This window comes from Macaca fascicularis, chromosome 1, assembly GCF_037993035.2.
Source record: "Macaca fascicularis isolate 582-1 chromosome 1, T2T-MFA8v1.1".
Taxonomy (NCBI): domain Eukaryota; kingdom Metazoa; phylum Chordata; class Mammalia; order Primates; family Cercopithecidae; genus Macaca; species Macaca fascicularis.
Genome location: NC_088375.1, coordinates 219,884,142 through 219,910,045, shown reverse-complemented (window position 1 = coordinate 219,910,045; position 25,904 = coordinate 219,884,142). Strand labels below are relative to the sequence as shown.

General features: G+C 50.3%; 1 protein-coding gene and 1 long non-coding RNA gene across 21 annotated transcripts in view; one reads left to right on the top strand and one right to left on the bottom strand.

Annotated features, from left to right (window-relative positions):
* The window catches only part of LOC135967244 (uncharacterized), a 29,614-nt gene extending 8,310 nt beyond the window's left edge, over positions 1-21,304 (bottom strand). The window contains exons 1-2 of the long non-coding RNA XR_010581248.2: positions 21,199-21,304; positions 20,539-20,691 (exon numbers count right to left, since the gene is read on the bottom strand). This is a non-coding gene — a long non-coding RNA (uncharacterized lncRNA). The remainder of the gene's footprint in view (positions 1-20,538; positions 20,692-21,198) is intronic.
* FHAD1 (forkhead associated phosphopeptide binding domain 1) overlaps positions 1-25,904 on the top strand; it is a 156,571-nt gene that overhangs the window by 122,761 nt on the left and 7,906 nt on the right. For 16 of the 20 annotated variants that reach the window (XM_065529680.2, XM_074019591.1, XM_074019596.1 and 13 more), the window contains 9 exons: positions 2,004-2,110; positions 3,627-3,786; positions 5,518-5,650; positions 10,658-10,787; positions 11,736-11,863; positions 15,803-15,898; positions 16,332-16,552; positions 17,123-17,288; positions 23,142-23,222. In XM_065529680.2, the coding sequence (XP_065385752.1) occupies positions 2,004-2,110; positions 3,627-3,786; positions 5,518-5,650; positions 10,658-10,787; positions 11,736-11,863; positions 15,803-15,898; positions 16,332-16,552; positions 17,123-17,288; positions 23,142-23,222 (1,222 nt within the window). The remainder of the gene's footprint in view (positions 1-2,003; positions 2,111-3,626; positions 3,787-5,517; positions 5,651-10,657; positions 10,788-11,735; positions 11,864-15,802; positions 15,899-16,331; positions 16,553-17,122; positions 17,289-23,141; positions 23,223-25,904) is intronic. The other 4 variants (XM_065529692.2, XM_065529690.2, XM_065529683.2 and 1 more) reach the window with 2 other exon arrangements.

Genomic DNA, 25,904 nt, shown 5'->3' with positions numbered 1-25,904 from the left:
AAAACAGCACATAAAGAAGGAGGTGCCGATGGGATGCAGCGTAGGGATTCAGAAGCTCCCCCAAGAGGACAACCACCTGCCCGATCCTTGCACCAAATCCTAGTGACTGAAGTCTAATGTCACAGGGATTTTACCCCAAAAAGACAAGGATACCCAGCCTCCGCACTGTGAAAAGTTCCTGACTCCTCCTCCTGTTTAAACTCTAGAAACAGTGGTGCCCGTGACTTGGAGAAGAGTCAGCACCTCCCAGCCCTGCTCTGGTCCACTTCCTTGGCGTGTGAACATGCTTGAGTTCTGAGGTTTTATCCTCAAGTTGGAAGATTTGTGGTTGCAGCCAAGAACACGCTCACGTGGACACACACAGATGCATGCACACACAGAATATACTATATATATGTAGTTATGTTCATTCTAATGATCACCAGTCTTTTTTTTTATTTGACATGCAACCTGCCAGTGTTTTACTTTAATTCATAATAAACGCAGTACCTTCTAAAGTCTGTATAAGGCTGGGTGCAGTGGTTCATGCCTGTAATCCCAGCACTTTGGAAGGCCGAGGTGGGTGGATCACCTGAAGTCAGGAGTTTGAGACCAGCCTGGCCAACATGGTGAAACCCCGTCTCTACTAAAAATACAAAAATGAGCCAGGCATGATGGCAGACACCTGTAGTCTCAGCTACTTGGGAGACTGAGGCAGGAGAATCGCTTGAACCCAGGAGATGAAGGTTGTAGTGAGCTGAGATCACGCCACTGCACTCCAGCCTGGGCAACAGAGCAAGACTCCGTCTCAAAAAAATAAGAATAAATAAAAAATAAAGTCTTTATAAGAAGAGCCTGGATTTCAAAAGCCTGTGAACTCAAATGAAGTGGCATTAATACCTGCCCAAAGACTAAGGCTCCCAACCCCCTTCCAAAAGGGCAAGACCTACTCCTTGCAACACACACAAGACCTGTCTCCGCCAGGCTGCAGTTTCTCAACTTGCTGAGGCATGCACCCTGTGTTCTTCCTGTCAAATCCCCACCCAAGGCGCCTCCCCTGCTGTTCCTGCTAGGCACCCTTCACGCCTCCACTGGGCGCAGCCACCCTCCCATCAGCCATCCTGAGTCTCAGGGTGCCAACGGTGTGCTGCCCTCCAGGGGTGTGGGAGGAGGGAGCTGTCCTGTCACCATCACTGTCCCCCTGTTGCCTGGGCGCCGAGGCCACACTTCTACCAGCTCCCCCAAGAACACCATTCATTCACATCTGGCCCCGCCTCCCTCCACCAGGAATTCAAAGGAGCTGCTGAGAGAACAGAGCCACATTGTCTTCCTCTCTTTTTTCTTCCCTGTCCCCAAAGAATCCCTGAACCTCCCCCAAATAGTTTTCCCCTCTCCCTCCACCATCAGAAGTCCACAGGCACATCAAGTCATGATGCTGGGTAGTGGGTATCAGTCTCATGCAAGGCATGTTCGAGCCTCAGACTCAACTCAGCCAGATCTTGTGTTCTGTCTCAGTGGATTTTCTTTTTTCTTTATTTCTTTTTTTTTCTTAGAGACGGGGTCTTGCTCTGCCACCCAGGCTGGAGTGCAGCCTTCAACTCCTATGCCCAAGCAACATTCCCACCTCCGCCTCCCGAGTAGCTGGGACAACAGCCACACACCACTATGCCTGGCTAATTTTTTTTTAATTTATTTTTGTAGAGATGGGGTTCTGATTTCTGTTGCACAGGCTGGTCCCGAACTCCTGGGCTCCAGTGATCCTCCAGCCTTGGCCTCCCAAAGTGCTGGGATTACAGGCATGTACCCAGTGCCTGGCCTCCATCTATTTTCTTAAACGAAGGTGCAACAAAAAAGTCATTTTTGTTTTAGAGTTTTTGAAGACTGTCCTCATCCTTTGCTGGGACTGGCATCGCATGGACCATGATTGAGAATCTGTTTGCATTTGTACTTGGCCCCTTCCTGACACTCAGGAGACAATGTGGAGTTTGAGTTGAACTGACTTCACCTGTTTTTGTGAATTTCAGAGATGACTTATTGGCTGCTCAGAAGGAAATCCTGTCTCAGCAGGAGGTCATCATGAAGTTGAGGAAAGACCTTACAGAGGCCCACAGCAGAATGTCGGATTTGAGAGGTTTGAACAATTTCCGGTGTCTCTTGACCTCCTGACCCGCTCGAGAAAGGAAGGAGATGAGGCTTAAGAGTTGGCCGGGCGTAGTGGCTCACGCCTGTAATCCCAGCCCTTTGGGAGGCCAAGGCAATTGGATCACAAGGTCAGGAGTTCAAGACCAGCCTGGCCAAGATGGTGAAAACCCATCTCTACTAAAAATACAAAAATTAGCCAGGTGTGGTGGTGGGCGCCTGTGATCCCAGCCACTCAGGAGGCTGAGGCAGAGGATTGCTTGAATCCGGGAGGCGGAGTTTGCAGTGAGCCCAGATCACACCACTGCACTCCAGCCTGAGCAACAGAGTGAGACTCTGTCCCAAAAAAAAAAAGAGTTGGAAACCTTGGCATAAACAACCCTGCTTCCCTGTGTTGTCCCAGCATCTGTAACTCAGGGTCAGCAAAAGTCGTATCCTGGATATGTCCCTGATTCCCACCCCCCACTGAGTCCCTGACTCAATGCCAAGGGGCACAGGGCACATTCTCCACAGGACTTTGGACCTCTGCACTGAAATGCAACTTTCTTCTTCAGGGAGAATTTTCCTTTAGCACAGATTTGCTTCCGGAAGCAAAGGCCTGAGGGCAATCCTGGGGTCTTCCTGCGGCAGGCCAGTTTGCACAAGCCCCAGCACTCACTAGCTTTGGGACCTAGGACAAGGGGGCTCTCCAGGCCTTCTCTTCCTCAGATGCCAAGTAGGGACAACACGCCTTCTTCCTAGGGTTAACATGGGCATCAGTGGCCCCTAGAGTAGGGGCAAAATAACTGAGTTCTGTGCTGTTCCGGACAGACACAAACAATGCTGCCTTCATATTCCTGCTTTGTTCCTCCTTATCTCTGTGCTTTTACTTCTGCCTCCCTCCTTCCTGCATCTGATAGCAGCCTCTCTTTCCCATGTCTACTCTCCCTGAGCTGAAGGGCATGGATAGACAGGCAGGAGCTGGGAGATGGAACTAAGCCTGGGGAAGTGGAGGAAGGGAAAAGAATGCTCCTATCTTGTCTCCATCCCAAACCCTACAGGGTATTCGCTCCCTGTAGCTGTTCCTGTTAATACCCCAAGACATTTATGGCTGAGGTTTTTTGTAATAAGGTATGAGAAAGTGTGGGGTACAGGCTACAGTGCCCAGTTCTCTGGAGATGTCGGGCCCAATTCTATATCTGCTCACTCTTAGTTGCATGACCTCAGGTAAGTCCCTTACCTCTTTGAGCCTCAGTTTCTGCATCTGTGAAGTGAGGATGCTAATAATAGCTACTTTATGCCTGTAGTCCCAGCACTTTGGGAGACCGAGGCGGGTAAATCACCTGAGGTCAGGAGTTTGAGACCAGCCTGGCCAACATGGTGAAACCCTGTCTCTACTAAATACACAAAAAAGTAGCCAGGCGTGGTGGCGCATGCCTGAAATTCCACCTACTCAGGAGGCTGAGGCAGGAGAATCACTTGAACCCAGGAGGCAGAGACCCCCTTACCGGCCCTCCTGTCACTCCCAGGGGAGCTAAACGAGAAGCAGAAGATGGAACTGGAACGGAACGTGGCGCTGGTCCAGCAGCAAAGCAAGGAGCTGAGTGTGCTCAAGGAGAAGATGGCCCAGATGAGCAGTCTGACGGAAAAGAAAGACCGGGAGCTGAAGGCCCTCAAGGAGGCACTCAGGTTGGGTGGGCGGGGGAGGGGGGATAGTTCACCTGGCATAGGGAGCCCCTGAGTCTTGCATAGAGAGAGGGCTCAGTACATGCTGCTTGAGGAGTTGAATCAATGAATGTGTTTCATGGTTTTGCTTATTCTGTGCTTCTCAAACTTCCTTGTCCAATATTCCAGATGACAGGTCTCTGCTTAAATGCCACTTCCTCCAGGAAGCCCTCCCTCACTCACCCTCACCAAACATAGCCAAGGGATCCTGCCATGCTTGGTCTCCCTCAGCCCCTGCACTCTGTCTAACCTACCACTTAGCACACAGCAAGGCTACCTTTGCCTGTTTTGTTGTTGTTTGTTTTTTTGAGATGGAGTCTCACTCGCTCTCTTGCCCAGGCTGGAGTGCAGTGGAGAAATCTTGTCTCACTGCAACCTCAGCCTCCCAGGTTCAAGCCATTCTTGTGCCTCAGCCTCTGGAGTAGCTGAGACTACAGGCATGAGCCACCACACCTGGCTAATTTTTTGTATTGTTGGTAGAGATGGAGTTTCACCATGTTGGCCAGGCTGGTCTTGAACTCCTGACCTCAAGCAATCCACCCACCTTGGCCTCCCAAAGTGCTGGGATTACAGGCGTGAGCCACTGCGCCCGGCCCCATTGCCTGTTTATTGTCTGCCCTTCCCACGAGGACAGGGTCTGTGTAGACCTTGCCCACTATTGATTTCCCAGCCCAGCACATAAGGGAACTTAATATTTATTTAACAAATGAATAAACTGGAGGTGTCAGCTTAAAATACATACAAAATATTGTCATCGTCCCCTGGGTTCATCTTTAAAAACATCCGTGAGTTGCATTTTTACCCGCAGCTTATCCATATTTTAGAATGAGTCATGTTTTCATAAAAAAAGAGTTTGACTGAAATTGATGTTTTGTGGATATCTGGTAGCTTTGTGTGCCTCGTGGCCAAAGCAGATTCACGTAGTGGCTAAAGGAGCAGACTCCACACCTGGCTGCCTGGTTTCAAAGCCAGACCCTAGACCGGGCCCGGTGGCTCACGCCTGTAATCTCAGCACTTTTGGAGGCTAAGGCGGGCGAATCACCCGAGGTCAGGAGTTTGAGACTAGCCTGGCCAACATATAGTGAAACCCTGTCTCTACTAAAAATACAAAATTAGCCGGGCGTGGTGGTGCATGCCTGTCCCAGCTATTTGGGAGGCTGAGGCAGAAGAATTGCTTGAACATGGGAGGCAGAGGTTGCGGTGAGTGGAGATCGCACCATTGCACTCCAGCCTGGGTGGGAGAACAAGAACAAAACTCCATCAAAAAAAAAAAAAAATAGCCAGACCATCCATTTACAAGCAAGGTGACTACAGGCAGATTGCTGTGTGTCTGTTTACTTGTCCGTAAAATGGGACAAGCAGAGGACCTAACTTGTGGGATTGTTATGAGAGAGAGAAGGGTTAGACACACATAAAGTGTTAGAAACAGCAGACATGCAGCAAATGTCCCTGTAAAACCACAGCAGGTGTCCTCAGCCCCAGTATAGGAACCAAGGGCAGGTGCTCCCTGCCCTGGTCACTCTCTCGTAAGTCCCCTGAAACTGAATTCTCTAGAAATCTGGGAGCAGGAAACTGAAGTCTCAAAAGAATTCTGTTTCCTGTAAAAATAGAGCTCCATTTCCTGGTCTTCCAATGACTGCAGAAGTCATTTGTGGTTCCTGGAACCTCGTGCTATCCTCCTCTTCTCTACCCCAGGGCTTCCCAGGAGAAACACAGACTCCAGCTGAACACAGAGAAGGAACAGAAGTCCCGGAAGAAGACCCAGACGTGTGACACCTCTGTGCAGATAGAACCCGTCCACACCGAGGCCTTCTCCAGCAGCCAAGAGGTGAGTGCCAGCAACTCCTGGGCACCCGGAAGGACGTGCTAAGACACGGCCCAGTGGTGGCTTTCTTTCCTTTTGAAGATATTTTCATTCTAAGTTCCGAAAGTATGACTTGCTTGTGTGAAACGTATAAAGTAAGTCGCAGAATCCTGCCTCTTCAGTCGCAGTCACCAGAGGTCACAGCTGGCCACAGTGTGATGTGCATGCCATGAGATCTTTCCCTCGTAGAGGCCTCCACGTTCTGACACGGTCAAGAAAGTGTAGTGGCTGAAGATCAGGCGTAGATTCACTGCACCTGCGTTTGAATCCCAGCTCCTCCACTTAGAAACTCTGTTGTGACCTTGGGGAGGTCACTGTGCACCAGTTCCCTGTTCTGACAGTAATGACCATCCCCACCTTATGGGTTGGCTGAGAAATACATTTTATGTATATACACATCTGAGCAAACACACACAAATCCATACACATATTTATTCATTCATTCCTTTATTCCGGGGCAAGGTCTCACTCTGTCACCCAGGCTGCAGTGTAGGGATGCCATCACAACTTCACTGCAGCCTCAACTTCCCAAGGTTCAAATGATCCTCCTGCCTCAGCCTCCCTAGTAGCTGGGACTACAGACGCATGCCACCACACCTGACGAATTTTTGTATTTTTAGTACAGATGAGGTTTCACCACATTACCCAGGCTGGTCTTGGAATTCCCAGACTCAAGAGATCCACCTGCCTCAGCTTCCCAAAGTCCTGGGATTACAAGTGTGAACCACCACGCCTGGCCCATATAGATATTTGTTTAGTAGATAATTTTTTTACTAATGGTGTCAAACCACGTACATTCTGCAACATGGGTTTAGTTTTACATACCACTATTTAATGGGCATCTTTGCAAGTATATGAAGATCTGCCTCACCCTTTTAAATGGTTGTGTAGAATCCCATTGTTTCTTCTTTCCAACCAGTCCCCTCTTGATGGACACTTCCATTGCTTCTCCTCTTGTGCAATGCTGTAGTTAATGTACTTGTTCTTCCTGAATTGTGATTGTTGGAGCCAAACTGCCCTCCCAAAGAGCCACGTAGGGAGTGCTCTGTGGCTGTGTCTTGGTAGCTGTTCTATGCACCTGCCCAGAAGCATCTGATGGGAGTGTGTCTTTGAGTGAGAACAGCCTTCCTTGGGCCATCCTAGAAGCAGGCACTCACACTCTGTCCCTACGGCTGGGGCTGTGATACTCCCCACGGTCCGCAGCATGCAATCATGAGACTCAGTGGTTCCTCAAGGCTCTGGTTTCCTGGAGCCTGGGGCTCTTCTTTCCCTGGGGCTTTTTGAGCCTAGAGAGCATGACGTTCCAGTAATGGGCTTTGGATTTTCACTGGGAAGCCAGGCCAAATGTGTCAGCTTGCTTTCCGGCTTTCTCAAAGATGCCTTTCCCCTGCCAGACAGCGTTGAGCCAGGGCCGCAAACAGCTTGAACGAAAGGGCTCGAGGTCCAGCCAGCTGTCCTTGGCATCGATTGCTGTCCAGAGCACTTTAACAGAAGTGTCTCCTGGTTGCTCAGGGTGACCAGGAAGGCGGGGGCTGCAGCAGGTCCACGTGGCCGTAAGCTCCGTGGGGCAGAGAGTATGTGGCACTCCTGTTGGAATCCCAGGCTCTTAGGGCAGAACCTGACCCATATTCATTCACTTGTTCAACAACTATTGAGCACCTGCGGTGTGCCAGGCCCTACGCCAGGGACAGGAGAAGATGTACCGGCTCCCGCCCACACCAAACGCCCTTGGACTCTGTGCACGTCTGTTGGACTGGATTGTTGAACTGGGATGCCCTTGATTTTTAGTTTATATTATATGGAGGGATTAGTGGAGGAGGATGGGGGAGGGAGACTGCAAGATAAAAGGGAAAATGTATTTGTTCCTTCTTGGAATGGTTTTCCTCCCTCGGGCTCCTTCCTGCTTTCTAAGCCAGAGTGGGTCAGAGGGCTTAAGAGTTGTATGAGAAAGAATTTCATCCTCTCCAAATAAATAAATTCCCAGAAGAGCCGCAAGGAGGGGTCATGTGACATTCCTGGTACCCCTTCAGGCTAGCACAGGCTGTGAGGCAGCCTCAATGCATGGCTACCCCTACACCCCCAAAATTCAGTATCTCCTGCCCCCTGCTATACACTGAGAGACAGAGAGAGAGGGAGAACATTCCAGGTCGTTTACTCTCAGGGCAAACACGCATCCTCAAGAGGTGACCGAGGCCAGTGTAGAGCCAACCCCGCAAGGGAACCAGCCATGCATCCTGTGAGCAGGGTGGAGCCAGGGTCCGAGGACAGGCAAGGCCCTACTAAGCGCGGCCAGGGTGGCCTGCGTCTCTCTCCCAGCTGCTGAGCCCTGGTCCCAGCTGGAAAGCCAGGACAAGCTCCTTACAGCTCCTGTTTCTGACAGGCTGCATATTTACTGAGTACCTACTGTGCTCAGACACAGTGCTGGGCCCTGGAAATAGCACCGTCTTCAAAGGAGATAAAGACTGCTCTCACGGAGCCTGTCATCTGGGAGGAGAGACACAGAAATAAACAAGCCAAGATCAAGTAAAATGTCCAGTGGGAAGAAGCGCTCTGAGAAACTGTACAGCAGGATTCGGAACAGATTGACCTGGGGGAGGGGGGTGGTCAGGTGGTCAGGGAGGCCTGTGCTGGAGGAGACCTGGAGCAGAGCCAGAAGGAAGGGAGGGAACGAGAGGTAGGGACATGGGGGTGGGGGTAGGGGGCCGTCCCAGGAGGGCCTCAGACAGCACTGTTGAGCCCCTTGTAGGAGGCCATGGGCCCTGTTCCCCTGGTGGCAGTGTGGCTAGCGCAGGGCCAGGGATGCGTCATACAGGCCTCTGATAAGCATTTGAACCATCAAAGGAGGAAGAACAAAGAGTGTCTCCTTTGCTCTCCTCTGCGTTCTTTTCCTGGGAGCACTTGTCACTCTCCGAAATTAGAGTATTTGTGCGCCTGTCTGCCTGTTATCTGTCTGCCCCATAGAAACACACCCACAGCAGCAAGGGCTGGTCTGCCTGCTCCCTGATCTCGCCCCAGTGCCTAGAACAGTGTCTGGCATGCAGCCATTGCTACCATTCAATAGATAGATGGATAGGCAACTTTTAAAATAATTTTGGTTCACTTCATACTACATATATATTATCTTCTATATCTATAGCTATCTATGTATGTATATGTATATGCATGAAGTGAACCAAAACTGTTACTTTAAAAAGTATTATAAAAGAGCCAGATTGTCAATTTTTTCTCTTTCTTGCCAGTTTGACTGAAGCCTTCCCTGGCAACTCTATCTGCAACTGAAACCTGTTCCCAGCACCCCACCCTGTTTACCCACTTAATTTTCTCTTTACCATTTATAACTTCTACCAGATACTTTCCCCTTGTCTGTCTGCCCACACGAGGATGCAGAATCTATGACAACAGGGATGTTGCTGGGTTTAGCCACTGTTGAATCCCCAGAGCCTAGAACAAGGCTTGGCACAATAAATCGATGTGAGATGAACGAATGACTTGCTTACCCTGGAGAAGCGTTGGTTAGCTCAGAGTTTATGAATGGACTTCGGGAGGTCTTGACCCTCTGGAAGTTGTATGCAAATATTTGTGTCGCTGCGAATTTTTCTGGAAGGAAAAACCCTGCATGCTTCCAAATCTTAAAAGGGTACATGACCCTTAAAAGATGAAAAAGACGGCTGGGTGCGGTGGCTCACACCTGTAATCCCAGCACTTTGGGAGGCCAAGGGAGGCGGATCACAAGGTCAGGAGTTTGAGACCAGCCTGGCCAATGTGGTGAAACCTTGTCTCTACTAAAAATACACAATAAAATTGGCTGGGCGTGGTGGCATGCACCTGTAATCCCAGCTACTCAGGGGGCTGAGGCAGGAGAATCGCTTGAACCCGGGAGGCAGAGGTTGCAGTGAGCTGAGATTGTGCCATTGCACTCCAGCCTAGGCGACAGAGCAACACATACACACATACCGTCAAAAAAAAAAAAAAAAAAAAAAAACAGGTGAAAAAGACCTTTCTTTGTCTGTGCTCTTAGTAAACCCAACTCTAGGCTGGTTACAGTGGCTCATGCCTGTAATCCCAGCACCTTGGAAGGCTGAAGCAGGAGGATTGCTTGAGCTCAAGAGTTTGAGACCAGCATGGGCAACAAAGTAACATCCTGTCTCTACAAAAAAATACAGGAAAATTAGTCGGGCATGGTGGCACACATCTGTGGTTCCAGCTACAGAACTGGAAGGATCACTTGAGCCCAGAAGTAGAGGCTACAGTGAGCCATGATCATGCCATTGCATTCCAGCCTGAGCAACAGAGCAAGACCCTATCTCCAAAAACCAAAACAAACAACATCAAAAACACACACACACAAAAAAAACTGCAACTGTAACCTGAGCTGTTTAGGATGGTCCCTCTGGGTCTAGTGGCTACCATATTGGACGGTGCCGGTGCAGGTATAAAACATTCCCTTCACCACAGGGAGTTCTGTGGGACAGTGCTGTTGCAGAGGCTCCAAAGTCTCAGAGGAAGGTTTTCCTTTCTCCAGCCCAACCAAGAGCCAATCAAATCCCTCTAGCAAATATTAAATAATCATCCTTATCACCAGTTAAAAGAAAGCATCTTGCGTTCTCATCTGAAAATGCCCCTCCAGGAGTAGAATTTGCTGTGATTGTTCAGAAACAAGACCAGCGTGACAGCAAATGGAAATCCAGGCGTAGAACAGTATGAGAAGAAAAAATAAAATGTGGAGAGGGAACGTGGAGGGGCTCTTTTATGTATAGTGATGCTAAATAGGAAAGTTGGAGGTCTTCCCACGTGTGACCCGATATTTGAGATGGAAAATGTGAATTCTACCTCTGCGGAAGCCCGAATGCTCTTTTCCCAAAGGTGCTAAGCGACTGGGTTCCGCTATACATGAATTGTTCATGTTTCTGTGAATGTAAGAGAAATCTTCCAATCCCTGATCAACTGCTGCCCACCCCATTCTGCCCACAGGAGCAATCCTTCAGCGATCTAGGGGTCAAATGCAAAGGGTCCCGGCACGAGGAGGTCATTCAGCGTCAGAAAAAGGCCTTATCTGAACTTCGAGCGCGAATTAAAGAACTAGAGAAGGCGCACGCACCAGGTAAATCTCCTCCTTCCTAGTCAGAGCAGCGGACCCCAGGCTTACTTTGGGGACTGACCAGTTTACCAAGACTACCATGTTTTATCTGCATCATCCCAGAACTCAGAGGACACTGTAATACATAAAAAGTTGGGCAGGCCATGATCTCAGAGTCAAGTGCAGGCCTTGATATTAAATAACATTTCATGCACAACTCACTATTGTACTTTTTCTTTTCTTTTCGAGACAGAGTCTCGCTCTGCCACTCAGCCTGGAGTACAGTGGCGCAATCTTGGCTCACTGCAACCTCCACCTCCCAGGTTCTAGTGATTCTCCTGCCTCAGCCTCCCTAGTAGCTAAGACTACAGGGACTAGCCACCACACCCAGCCAATTTGTATATTTTTAGTAGAGACAAGGTTTCACCATGTTGGCCAGGCTGGTCTTGAACTCCTGACCTCGTGATCCACCTGCCTCAGCCTCCCAAAGTGCTGAGGTTATAGGCGTGAGCTACCACTCCTGGCCTAGTTTTTCTTATTTCATGGTGGCTGGGTGAGAACTTTGTCATGGATGAATACTGTCTAAGGATCTATGTTGGAGGACCACTTAGAGTACCCCCTTTAGAGGGGATAGAGCTCTCCTAAGACTTGGGGCCCACTGCAGGCTAGGGCACTGGTCTAGGACCTGGAAGCCTGGGTTCAGGTTCTATCCTGGTTCTGTGGCTGAAGGACCTTAGCAAGTCCACCGTCAATGGCCTCAGCACTGATACCTGTGCGGCTGCAGCCTCCTATAAGCCGGGTGACCTTGGCCAGGTCATTTAATCTCTCTAGGCCTGTGTCCTCATCTGCCACGGGAGATCGTAAGGATTAAAACAGGCCTGTGTAACTGTCCCGTAAATAGTTGCTATGGTTATTACATGAAATAACTTCTTCCTGAGCCTTTCTTTTGAGTCTACTTTATTTGTTTTATAGATCATAAAGACCACCAGAATGAATCCTTTCTAGATTTAAAGAACCTCAGAATGAAAAGCAATATCCAGAAAATACTATTGGATGCAAAACCAGATTTGCCAACTCTCTCAAGAATAGAGATCCTAGCGGTAACCAACGACAATTCTCTCTGCTGTGACTGGCGTGTGGAGAGGAGGGGCCTGAGGGCAGACACTAGCTGGGTTCCCTGGCACAGCCATACATATCAGTGGTTCAGGGCCAGGTCCTTCCTCATGGGCTGCTGTCTATGCTCACTAGTTGGTGCCCCAACCATACCCATTGTCCAGGCTTTGCACAGAAAGGTAGCCTTATGCTTGTGCACAGCATGGTTCAGCATGGCGTTGACATTGGGCCACATTGTCAATGGGCCAGCATGGCTGGCCCCCTTTGCAGATCATGTGTGATTTTATTTATTTATTTATTTATTTATTTATTTATTTATTTTGAGACAGAGTCTCGCTCTGTCGCCCAGGCTGAAGGGCAGTGGCGCTATCTCGGCTCACTGCAAGCTCCACCTCCCAGGTTCACGCCATTCTCCTGCCTCAGCCTCCTGAGTAACTGGGACTACAGGTGCCCGCCACCACACCCGGCTAATTTTTTGTATGTTTAGTAGAGACGGGGTTTCATCCTGTTAGCCAGGATGGTCTCGATCTCCTGACCTCATGATCCGCCCGCCTCGGCCTCCCAAAGTGCTGGGATGACAGGCGTGAGCCACTACGCCCGGCCGATCATGCATGATATTCTGCAGAACATGTGCAGCAGGCTAATAGATCATGTTATGCCATGAGTTTGCCTAAAGTTTGCTTTTCGCTGTCACCGGAAAAACACAAATACATAAAAGGCAGGAGAAGGGAGCCGTGATTCAGAGCACACAAGTTCTAGAGTCAGAGGGTCCTGTGTCCAGATCCAAGGTCTGCAAGCTGTGTGACCTTGGGCAGCAAGGCTCTTGACCTTTCTGGGACTCCATTTCCCAGCTGTGAAATGATGACAAAAATACTGAAGGAGATAATTCTGGAAAGTGCTTAGCCTAGTGCTGGCTCAGAGGAAAAAATAAATGATAGATGTTATTATTAAATATTATTTAAATAGGCCAGGTATGGTGGCTCACGCCTGTCATCTCACCACTTTGTGAGGACAAGAGAAGAGGATTCCTTGAGGTCAGGAGCTTGAGACCAGCCTGGGAAACATAGCGAGACCCCATCTCTACAAAAAAATTAAAAATACGTTAGTCAGGCATGGTGCCAGGTACCTGCAGTCCTGGCCACTCAGGAGGCTGAGATGGGAAGATCACTTGAGCCCAGGAGTTCGAGGCTACAGTGAGCTATGATCGTGCCGCTGCTCTCCAGCGGGGACAACAGGATTTCCAGAAGTGATTTGATTGTGCAGTTGAACGTGCCTTTTTACCCTAAATGGATGTTTGGGCATTTGATGGACACGTGACAGGTCAGCATCTGTCACAGGACCCGCCGAGGGCACGTGTGCTGCCGCAGCTGGATCCACACCACACAGGGTTCTAGAGGAAACAGTGAGGCTATCCTGCATTCTCTCGGCAGTTTTTCTGGACATTTACGAGAGTCCGGGAAGAGGGTCTTTGGAAATGAGCTGGTTTTCTTGAGAAAATCAAACCCTACTTCCCTGAGGGTGGGAGTGGAGGGACAGCCTCCAGGTTGGGATCAGTTTGATCCCCAGCCCGACCCATTCCCAAGACAGGCCTCCCCCTCGGCTGTGCTCCAGTCCCACCACAGACTGACCCGCTCCCAAGATGGGCCTTCCCCTCCACAGGACCCCAGTCCCACCACGGACACCACACAGCAAGAAACCTCTCCACTCTCTCAAAAGACCTCAATCTTCCAACACAACACTGGCAGCAATTCAAATTAAGAGAAAGGGGCCAAGGGCGGTGGCTCATGCCTAATCCCAACACTTTGGGAGGCCAAGGCGGGCAGATGACTTTGAGCTCAGGAGTTCAAGGCCAGCCTGTGCATCATGGCGAGACCCTGTCTCTACAAAAAATTAGCCACGCATTGGTGGCTCATGCCTGTAGTCCCAGCTACTCGGGAGGCTGAGGTTAGAGAATCACTTGAGCCCAGGAAGTAGAGGCTGCAGTGAGCCAAGATCACACCACTGCACTCTGGCCTGGGTGACAGAGTGAGACCCTATCTCAAAAAAGGAAAAGAAAAAAGAAGAGAAGGAGCAGGAAGAAGAATAGCTGGCGTTTACTGAGTGCTTCCTGTGTACCAGGCATTGAGCAAAGCCCTTCACATGTGTTATCTCATTTAATCCACACAGCAGCCTGCGTCAGTTACCATTGTTATCCCCATTTTACAGATGAGAAAAATTAAGACTTCAGGCCAGGCATGGTGGCTAACACCTGTAATCCCAACACTTTGGGAGGCCGAGGCAGGCAGATCACTTGAGGCCAGAAGTTCGAGACCAGCCTGGCCAATGTGGCAAAACCCTGTCTCTGCTAAAAATATAAAACTTAGCCAGGCATGGTGGTACACATCCGTGCTGAGGCATGAGAATCACTTGAACCTGGGAGGCGGAGATTGCAGTGAACCAACATCGCACCATTGCACTCCAGCCTGGGCAACAGAGTGAAACTCCGTGAAAAAAAAAAGAAAAGAAAGAAAAAGAAAAATTAAGGCTTCAGAAGGTCAAGCGCCTCACCCAAGGACACAAAAATAATGAATGACAGAGCCAGGACTGTGTCCCTGGAGGTCTGCCTCTTGTAGCCTGCTGGTCTGCAGAGAAGGAGGTGGGAATGGTGTGATTGAACCTGCAGCCCGGACTCTTCTTAGGCCACCCTCCCTCCGGACTCCTGCAACCTGCAGGAAAAGAGAGGGGATTCTGAAGGGGAGTGCAGAGGACGCGGCTCAGGGAGCTGGAGACACCAAGCTGCGTTTTAGGTTCTTTTTGTAGCAAGTCTGCCCAATTTATTGTCGTCTTTAAATACCTGCTTTATTCTCATCTCATAGATAGATAAATATGTCCGCTCTTAATATAGACAAATATGTCACACCTATCACAGTCACCTTTAGGCTTTTATATTTTTGTGAATGGGTGTTGTTTTTGTTTTTGTTTTTGTTTTAAATCTCCCAGGTTTACAATGTAGAGCCAGTAAATGCTGCGAGCTGACATGATCTTGGTGTCCGTGGCGAGCACTGACAACCCAATTTAGTTGTGAGGGGATGTATGGGGCTTGTCCATGGCCTCCAGACTCCCCGCTTGGCCTGGTGCCTTTTCTATGCCTTTGGCTGGGGCTTTCAGCAAGGAGCTGGCTGAGCAGGGTCTTAGCAGGTGCACAGCTGTCTCCTCTCTGGAAAGGGTCTAAAGTGATGCTCACCCACCATCTGCATCATCTCTGGAAAGCGTCAGAAGTGAGGGTCCAGTTTCCACTGCATGAAAATGACACTCCTTTAATAAAAGGATGGGGGGTATTTTCTGTTTAACCTGCATTCATTCATTCAACAAACATGCCCACTCTGCCAGGCGCCATGCTGGGCACAAGGAGGGGGAGAGTGAGCAAACAGCAACCCTGTCCCTGCTGCTATGGCACTCTCATCTGGACCAGGGTTTCCAGGCCTCAGCACTGTTGATATTTTAGGACCCCACAGTCTGGCGCAGTTTATTGGGGGACATGTGGATGTCTAGTAGCATCTTTGCTCTCTACCCCCTAGATGCTGGCAGCACTCCCCGCCTGCAGTTGTGACAATCAAAAATGTGTCCAAACACTGCCAAATGGCCCAGGGGAGGGGACAAAACCACCCCAATTGAGAACCAGTTGTAGAGGGAAGACAGGCGGTGATCAAAGAACAAGACAAGTGATGTATAATTACAGAGACTTCAAAGACAGAGTCGCTTTCTGAAGGGTAGGAATACAATTATAAGAAAGCAGTTGACAAAGGAATCAGACGGAATGATTAGGACCGGACTGAAAATCAACTCTGTTGAGTTAATCTCCGGCAATCACACAGTGCTTTAGCTTCCGGTCATAGAAGGTCACAATGGAATGTCAAGAGAGCGCTTTCATTTCTTTCTGATTTCAGCCTCAGAATGGCCTTTGCAACGCAAGGTTCAGCTCAGCCATGGAGAAGTCAGGGAAGATGGATGTGGCTGAGGCTTTAGAGCTCAGTGAAAAGCTGGTACGTACATCCAGCATCCAACCCACTGCTATCCAAAGCCTGGGTCCCCTGCAGTCAGTGTTAACCACGGGATAGTTTAAATGTCAACCTCACATGCCTGTTTAGTTGTTCTAATAACTCTGCAAGACCTACCTACTATCCCAGCATGGGTCAGGAATCGCATAGCCAAATTCCTTGAAAAACTGGGTAGTTAGAATGAAGTGTTTATATCTGTTGTCATTTTTCACCCCCGGTTCTCAAAAAAGGCATAGCGTAAATGGATGTGGGAGAAATGAAAGTCATGCTGAAAGCCCCAGTTGCACTCCTTTCAAAGCGTGTGTGTGTTCTCTGCAATTGCAGAAAGTGAATGAAACAGAATTAGACATTGGCCTCCTTAAAGCGGCCACCAGCGGCCTCCGGTAATGCCTCTTATACATGAACGTTTTCCTTGTAGTACCTGGATATGAGCAAAACCCTTGGAAGTCTGATGAACATCAAGGACATGTCCGGCCACGTGTCCATGAAATACCTCTCCCGCCAGGAGAGGGACAAGGTCAACCAGCTTCGACAAAGGGACCTCGACCTGGTATTTGATAAGATCACCCAGCTCAAGAACCAACTGGAGAGGAAAGAGGAGCTGTTGAGAGGATACGAAAAAGACGTTGAACAGCTCAGGTACCTCGGCACCCCTACATCCCCGCATAAAGGCCCGTGCCTCCCTTCTCCTGGCTAAACTCAGACTAGCAGCAGATACCTAGGACTGGGACGGGAGGACAGAGACCCGAGTGTGGAATACCTAAAATGTCAGAAAGGTAACAGGAGGGCACTGACTAGGCCTGGTAGAGGGAATTCTGTCCCTGAGATGGCGGCTGCAGAAGTGCATGGTTTCTCCATTCTGTGGACTATTTTCTGTGCAAGCTGCACCTCTCACAACCCTCGACTTACGGTTTCCCACTTGTGTGGCGTTGACAGCTCTGTCATATTTTCAAGAGTCACAGTTCCCCGCTCCCCGGGAAGTCGGGAGGGGCTGGTAGCACCTCCTTTATCCCCTCCCGCTACACACTCGGCTGACGAGCGGCTCGTTCCGCTCTCCGTGCCCCAGATCTTTGACATGCTCTCCTGCTTGCGTGACACTCATGAGTGAGCCCCACCTGGATGTATTTTGAGAGACTTCCAGCTCTGGCACATTGATGGTGATTGGGAAAGATAAGGGAAAAAGAGACGCCATCTCTCCTGTGCACCTAGGCGGAGCAAAGTGTCCGTTGAGATGTACCAGTCGCAGGTGGCAAAGCTGGAGGATGATATCTACAAAGAGGCCGAAGAAAAGGCCCTGCTGAAGGAGGCCCTGGAACGCATGGAGCACCAGCTGTGCCAGGAGAAGAGGATCAACAGGGCCATCCGGCAGCAGAAGGTGAGGCGCTGCTGCCCAGGGCAGAACCTCCCTGGCTGCCCTGCAGCTCTCATTAGCAATGGCCAAGGGAAGTCCCTGGAGGATCCAGGTAGTGCAGAACACATGGATGGATGGAAAGGGAGGCAACTGGATAGCTTTTGCATCAGATAGACCTAGGTTTAGACCAGAGCTCTGCCGCTTACTATGTGACCTTAGATAGGTTTCTTAACCTCTCTGAGACTCATGGTGCTCATCTGTATTTTTCGAATGGTGGCTGTTATTCATATTTATATTAATCTGCCAGGCGCTAGGGATATATAAGCTCTCAGAGAGTGGAGATTTGGATTCACTATTCTGAGTGCCCGGCACGCAGTAGACACCCAGTAAATATTTGGTGAATGGATGGGTGGAAGGACAGACAGGTTGATTGATAGACAGATGGATGAATAGATGGACTGAGGAGTATACAGGTGGATGGGCAGATGGATGTCGTCGAAGAACATATTCCTTAGTGTGGAACAGACAGAGAGCTGACTTCAGGCGGATTCCATCACCGAAGGCTGCCAGGGCTGTGCAGTCCAGGGAGGGCACTCAGCCTGCCTAGTGCGTGCAGGGAGGGCCTGCCAAAGCCCCGATACTGCCAGTGACTGCAAAGGAGAGCTGGAGCTTGCCCACCAAAGAGATGAAAGGGTGGGCATTCCCGGCTGAAGGAGCCACGGAGGAAAGGCGTGAGGATGAGATTTGCTTCCTGGCGCAGAGTTGGAAATAGCACTGGGTTGAGAAACCAAGATTCCAGTCTCGGGCTGGTGACCCAGGGAAAATGGGTCCCCTCCCACCACATACACACCCTGGTATCTCATCTGTAACACAGTACAGGAGTCAGCCGGTCCTGGGCTCAAATCCCTGCACTTATTAACTATGCAGCCTTGGGCAGGTCTCTTCCCCTCTCTGAGCCTTGCTTTCCTCATTAGTAAATGGGAGCTTCCAGCCCCTGCCTCGCAGGCGGATGGTGAGGATGAAAGAATGCAGGCAGCCCTCGCTATCTGCTGTCCACTTTTGCTGTCATCAGACCTCGGGAGCCAAGTGCTTTCGGACGGTGAGGGTGCTTGTCCCGTCTCTGAAGCACCTGCCCAGGGCCTGGCACCAGCCGGTGGACACTGCCTTCCCTATGCTGCCCATGACCCGTGCTGCCCATAACCCGTGCACCTGATCTCCTGGGTGAGTCCTGCCTCAGACCCGGTAGGGTCTACACACTGGAAAGTTTCCCCAAACCAAGTCACGTATGAGCAGCACCCAGGCGGCTTCTGAAGCTCCCTGAAAGCTGCCAGAGGGGCTTTCCTGTCTGCTCTGCAGTTTACATATTCATCATCCACTCCTGCAGTCCACAAGGCACTGGAACAGCAACTTCTAAATAGAGCCGGACTCTCCCTTTCCTTCACTCTTGCCTAAGGCGGATCAGATCCCAAGGCTGGGGTTAGGCAAGTAAGGGAAAGAGCCACAGCCACCGTCTCTTCATGACCGTCTCCAGGCCAGGGACTGGGCTCATCTGAGCTTTGCAGGCGTGATAGGGCTTCTAATAGCCTCTAATAGCCATGCCTGGTACGATGATCCCTATTTTACAGATGAGGAAACTGCGCCTCAGAGAGTTAAGAGATGCCCAAGTGCACACAGTGGCTGGTAAGGAGGGCTGGGACCTGACCCCAGATCCCTCTGACCCCAGTTCTCCTGCTCTCTGTGGGGTTGGCCCTGAGTCCCCTCCTTGTAACTGTCAGCTTTTATGTGTGCATGCATGCTTGTGTGTGTGTGTACATGTGTGCCATGTGCATGAGGGTTTGTCTATGTGTGACACTGTGTGTGTGTGTGTGTGTGTGTGTGTGTTGCCTGCCTGAGCTCAGAGAGGGTCAAACCCCCGGGGAAGGGTGTGCCCTCCACCAACCAGGTGACCTCCTTGCAGAGTCCTGGCCTTCATCCCACAAACCTTGCAGACCACAGGTTCCCTGGCTTGCAGCCCCAAAAATGAAGTCAACGTCCTGCTCTGGACGCGGCCTCTCCAGCACTCACCACTCTGAATTAAACATCACAGGCCCCCCTCTGCATATGTCATGGGGCCGCCTCGGGCAGAGGACGGTTTCCTTTCACGCTGTGCCATGCCAGGGAGATCTGGGCAGCAACAGAGGCCTGAGATGTCCTTTGATGTGCCCACTGGAGAGCTCGCTCCTTCCCGAGGCAGCGTCCCCCAGGGCTTGGCAGGCCAGGCCCACAGCAGAGACACCAAACCACAGAATGGGACAGCAGAGGGCCCTAAAAAGCCCATTGTCATGCACTGGCTGAAAATGAAAGAAAACCTGCAGATTTACATAATCAGTCCACATGCATTATTCATGGCCTCCCTACGCACACACAATGCGGGCTGGCCAGCCGTCCACGGAGCGGGAGGAGGAAGGTCCGAGGCGGCCAAGCCAAACCTGTGTCAGGTCCCCAGCTGGAGCTGGGAACTTTCAAATTTGTAGAATTCACAACGTAGGGAAAGATTTGATAAGAAGTAGAGCCACGATCACAGCAAGGCTGATGGTGTTATTTACGGAGCACTTGCTGTCAGGCGCACCCCACAGGGCACGGCCCACCCTTACCTCATGTCAGCCTGCAAGGAGGGCTGCTGGGCATCTGCCCACTGAGGGGAAACTGAGAAGGTCGGAGGGCGGTGTCACCCGGCTACTCAGCTACAGAAACGGGACCTCAGTGACCTCCGATCCCGACCCTCCCAGCCCCTCCACTCATCCACCTCATTCCTTTCCAGGGTGCACCCCATCTACTCCGTCACTATTTCTCTCGGGGTTCATCCCCAGGCTCAGTTTGCATTTAAGGTTTGTGACTAACATGTTATCAGAAACTCCTGTTTGTTAAGGGAAGAAAAAAGGGGGGAAAAAAATCTCTTTTTTTCTTGCTGTTCAAGAGTTTGACAACATCACAGAAAACAGTTTTTTTTCAGTGTTGCAAGATTCAAAAGGGAACCTGTATACATCTGTCTGGGCAGCAGCTGCTTCCTAGGGGTATATTTGCATTAAATGGAAGTTAAAGGAAAGTAGAATTCCTTTAAGTTTCACACCTAATATTTTCACAAGGGGTCGATTTTTTTCCAAGTCTCCTGTATACAATCTCAGCGCCCCTTCATAAAGATGGAACAGTCGAGGCTCTGGGAAACGAAATTAGTCACCTTGCGTTTCAGAACTACCCGCCCCCGACACACAGACAACCACTGTAGTTTTAATACCTGAACATCTCTTCACTGAGCAGAACTTCCCAGAGTCAAAAGTCATCCTTCCAGCCGGGCAGGGCAGCTCACGTCTGTAATACCAGAACTTTGGGAGGCTGAGGCAGGAGGATGACTTGAGACCAGCCTGGGCAACATAGCAAGACACCACCTCTAAAAATAAAAATAAACAAATTAGCCAGGTGTGGCACCACACACCCGTAGTCTCAGCTACTTGGGAGGCTAAGGCAGGAGGATCACTTGAGCCTAGTAGTTTGGGGCTGCAGTAAGCTATGCTCACACCACTGCCCTCCAGCCTGGGCAACAGAGCAAGACCTCATCTCTTTTAAAACAGAAAAAAGGCATAGTTCTATACTAATACCTCTGGCAAATCAGACCTGACATAAAATGCTGGGAAAAACCTCAGTGCTGGTCATTCACAGAGAACCTCGTGGTCATCGGCCTCCTAACTCTGGGATGCTCTGGGTCCACAGCTCCCCTGCAGTGACAGTGTGACAGTGACAATGGCCCAGGCTGTGCCCCATCTAGTTCACTTCCCACATTGCTAAATAAGGCGGCAGAGTTTCTCTGAGATGAGAGGCAGACTTTGGAGTCCAACAGATAGGGCAGAGGGTTCAAGTCCACCGCTGTCCCTGAATGAGCCTCAGTAGGTAACTTTACCTCTGTCTCAGGTTTCTCAACAGCGGCAATAACGGTAACAACAGGACCTGCTTCGTGGGGTGGTTAAATGGTGTGATGCCGGCAGAGCCTGTCACAGAGCAAGCTCGGTTACTCGGTTACTGTGGGGAAGAGAAAAGGCCACTCGGGGGCGGGGGCAATGCCTGCATCGCTTTCAATAAGCTTCCTGCCCGCTGGCGAGTCCTGCAGACCCCGAGACTTTTTCCTGGGTCCTCCTAGAGCCGGCAGTGCCTTTGTAAAGCTGTCTTTTCTATTTAGTGAATACAACTAGGGCCACAGCCAAGAAACAGCTGATATTTTCGTGAATGGGTTAAGACTGGGATTTTCAATAGGAACATTTTAAACACACAGAAGTTGCCCTTGGAGAAGGATGCAAGCCTGTTCCTCGGCCTTTATTAGGACTTGAATGTGAGAACCACTGAAATGTACTAGCTGCTTCTGGCTGGGGAGCCGCCCAGCTCCCCTTCCGGGCTCCAGCCAATCAAATCCTCCCCAAGGGGCTTGGCTACAGCTTTGTGGAGTGGTCTCAGCTGGGCTGGAGCCCCTAACCTTCCCTCTGCATTATGAGCTCAAGTCCCTCTTCTTTAAGATGAAAATAAAAATGTGCTTAACCCACAGGAGTCAATCCCGTGAAGGAACGCATATAAAAACCCTTAACTAACAGGACCTCTCAATCATGCTCTTTTCTCTTTTTCTTTTTCTTCTTTTCTTTCTTTTTGTTTTTTGTTTTTGTTTTTTCTTTTTGTTTGTTTGCTTGCTTGAGACAGAGTCTCGCTCTGTTGCCCAGGCTGGAGTGCAGTGGCACAATCTTGGCTCACTGCAACCTCTGCCTCCCAGGCTCAAATGATCCTCCCACCTCAGTCTCCCCAGTAGCTGGGACTACAAGGCACTCGCCACCAGGCCCGGCTAATTTTTGTATTTTTTCAGTAGAGGGTCATTTTTGTATTTTTTAGTAGAGAGTTTTACTGTGTCACCCAGGCGGGTCTGGAGCTCCTGGGCTCACGTGATCTGCCCACCTTGGCCTCCCAAAGTGCTGGGATTATAGGCATGAGCCACCACACTCGGCCATCATATCAGTATTGTTTTCTACATCATCGTATCAGTACTATTTTATTTAACTATTTCCCAAGATTTTCATTGGCCCAGGTATTTTCAAGATCCGGGTTTCCTCAGCACCACTATGTGTTTTTGATCAAAAAGTAGAAATTGGTAGATGTGTGGGATGAGAATAGAATGGGGGTTTGGGGGTGGTAACCTCGGGCCCTCACCAGGATGGAAAAGTAAAATGTGGCTAGAGTGGTGCAGTGTGTGGATAGACAATGGCTCAAGAAAAAGATACCAGGCCGGGTGCAGTGGCTCATGCCTGTAATCCTAACACTTTGGGAGGCCGAGGCAGAAGGATAGCTAGAGGCCAGGAGTTTGAGACCAGCCTGGGCAACATAGCACGACCCCCATCTCTACAAAAAATAAAAAATTAGCTGGGCATGGTGACTCACACCTGTAATCCCAGCACTTTGGGAGCCTGATATAGGAAGATGGCTTGAGCCCAGGAGATGGTGACCAGCCTGGGCAATATGGCAAAACCCCATCTCTACTAAAAATGAAAAAACTTAGCTGGGTGTGGTGGTGCATGCCTGTAGTCCCAGCTACTTGGGAGGCTGAGGTGGGAGGATCGCTTGAGCCTGGGAGGTCGAGGCTGCAGTGAGCCGTGGTCATGCCACTGCACTCCAGCCTGTGTGACAGAGTGAGACCCTGTCTCAAATAAAAAAGAAAAAGACTCCCCTGCAGTGATCCCCTATCTTCTGCCCACCTATCTGAGTGAGTCCCAGCATCTTCTAGAAACCTCAGATGCCTGTCCCAGACTGGAACAGGTAAGGATACACTAAGGTTAGCGCTCTCTTGCTAACCTGATACTTTTCACTTAGGAAAGTGTAGAGGAGCACGAACCGAAAAACGCAGAAGAACCGACACCTTGCAACTGTGCCTTCAAAGAGAAAGAGAAGCAGGTATGGGAGGTGTTCTGATGTTGCAGACACAGTAGAGACAGTCTCAACATGGGGTAAGAGCTCTTGGCGTGCAAACGCCTGCACGCGCTGCCCAAGGAGCACCGCACACCTCCCTCCCTCCCTTCCGTCCCCAGCCCCTGCCCCACCTCCTTCCCTCCCTTCCCTCCCCAGCCCCTGCCCCACCTCCCTCCCTCCCTTCTCTTCCCTCCCTAGCCCCTGCCCCACCTCCCTCCCTCCCTCCCTCCCTTCCTTCCCTTCCCTCCCCTCCTTCCCTTCCCTCCCCAGCCCCTGCCCCACCTCCCTCCCTCCCTCCCTCCCTTCCTTCCCTTCCCTCCCCAGCCCCTGCCTCATTTGAATGGATGACCTAAGAGACAAGCAAGCATCAAGCCCAGTCCGTTAAGGTGAGAGAAGGCAGAAGGGATATTCCAGCGCAGCTTTAGCTCATGGAGCAGCCTTCCTAGGCCACTAAGTGACTTGGGGACTTGGAGACAAGGTCCTAAGAGAAGAAGGGAGGAGTGAGGAGCCCCAGGAACCCCTGTCCTAAGAGTGAAATGAGGGGGGTGAAAGAAGGTGGGAGTGGTTACAAAACGGAGCGGGAATGAGGATGAAAGTGCCTCGCATAAGCACTTCCACCGCTGCCGAGGGGGAGCCCTGTTCGACTCCCACCTTCCTGGCAGCCAATGAGAAATGGGAAATCAACTTGGTCACAGTTCACAGTGTCCATGAGATACAATGGATGGATGCTCGCAAGTGCTCTTAGAACAAAGACCTTGCTGGACTTTCCCCCTGGAGGGGACGGTGTGCGACGTAAAAAGCAGCATCTTGAAGAACAGCCTTCGTGGGGTGACGTGGGCTGAGCCACGGCTGAGAACAGCCCTTGAGACAGATGGATGTCATCACATCCCACTGAATCCAGTCAAGTTCAGTAAAAGCAGATCTAGCAGATCTGTACGGGGCGGGGCTCTGCTCTCCAGTGCTCAGGTGTCCACTGAGCGGACTTTGTGTGGGTAAAGAATCCTGCTGGCACACCTGTAATCCCAGAATGTTGACAGGCCAAGGCAGGCGGATGACTTGAGCCCAGGAGTTCGAGATCAGCCTGGGCAACATTGGGAAACCCTGGCTCTACAAAAGCACAAAAAATTAGGCATGGTGGTGTACACCTGTAGTCCCAGTTACTCGGGAGGCTGAGGTGGGACAATCTCTTGAGCCCAGATTTCAAGACTGCGATGAGCCACTTGAGCATACCGCTGAACCCTAGCCTGGGCAACAGAGCAAGAACCTGTCTCAAAAACAAAAACAAAAACAAACAAAACCTGCTGGAAAAGAAGAAATTAGGAGGGAAGAGAGGTTTAAAACCATTGCCTGGCAATATCTGAAATGATGACTCTCTGCTGAATTTGTTCCTCTCACTAACTTTGTGATAAATATTGAGTGGCTGCAGGCTGCAGGCCTTCTAGAGGTCAACTGTCAGCTAAATACAGGCCACGAGTCTTCACAGCCTGTTGCTGTGGGAGAACAGTGGAGACTTATGAGCACCTATGTCCCTATCCTAAAAGACAGCCTGACTCGCTGTCCCCGTGGGTCTGGGGAATGCCAAATGGGGTTGCCAGATTTAAAGGAAAAAAATAAAACAAGATACCCAGTTATATTTGAATTTCAGATTAATAACAAATAGTGATTTAGTGTTAAGTATGTTCCAAATATTGCATGGGACATACTTAAAGTGTTTGTTTTCATTCTGAAATTCACATGTAACTGGGTATCCTGTATTTTATCTGGCAACCCACAGCTGTCCACTGAGCGCCAGCTAGATGCCAAGCAGGGCGGCCCTGAGGCAGACGTCACAAAATGGCAGCCCAAGGCTATGCCTCTTTTGACCCATGGAATTTTTTTTTTGTTTTGGGGGTTTGTTAAAGTATCATTTCAAAATAAGGCACTTTTGGCCAGGCATGGTGGCTCACGCCTCTAATCCCAGCACTTCAGGAGGACAAGGCAGGCCGATCACTTGACGTCAGGAGTTCCAGACCAGCCTGGCCAGCATGGTGAAACCTCATCTCTACTAAAAATACAAAAATTAGCCGGGTGTGGTGGTAGGCACCTGTAATCCCAGCTACTCGGGAGACTGAGGCTGGAGAATCACTTGAACCTGGGAAGCAAAGGTTGCAGTGAGCTGAGATCTCGCCACTGCCCTCCAGCCTGGGCAACAGAGCAAGACTCTGTCTCAAAAAAAACCAAAAACAAAAACAAAAAAAACCAAAAATAATGGCACTTTAACAGAATACTCCAGATTTCTGACTTCTTTGGGAAACTTGGATCTGCTGGTGACACTAGGCCCACAGTCCCACACGCCACCAGCTTCCAGCCCCTTAGAAAGGACCCCGGCCCCTGGGTTTGCTGCCATGTCCATCTCGCCGCCGCCTTTGACTTCCTGGCCCCTATGGGCATGAGGTTGGTGACCCCCGGGGAAAGTCAGGGATCTCTGAGGGGGCCCAGCTCCCTCCCTCCCTGAGGGGTCCCTAGTATCTGGGGCTGCTCTTTCTTCAGGGAACTGTCCCTGAGGTGCCACATCTTGGGGACCCCAGGATCAGCAACTGTAAATCAAACCCCAGGGAAATAGCAAGCTTCAGATTCTGGGTGATGATGGCATTCAACAGGCCCCCCTGAAGGGAGTTCAACCATCAT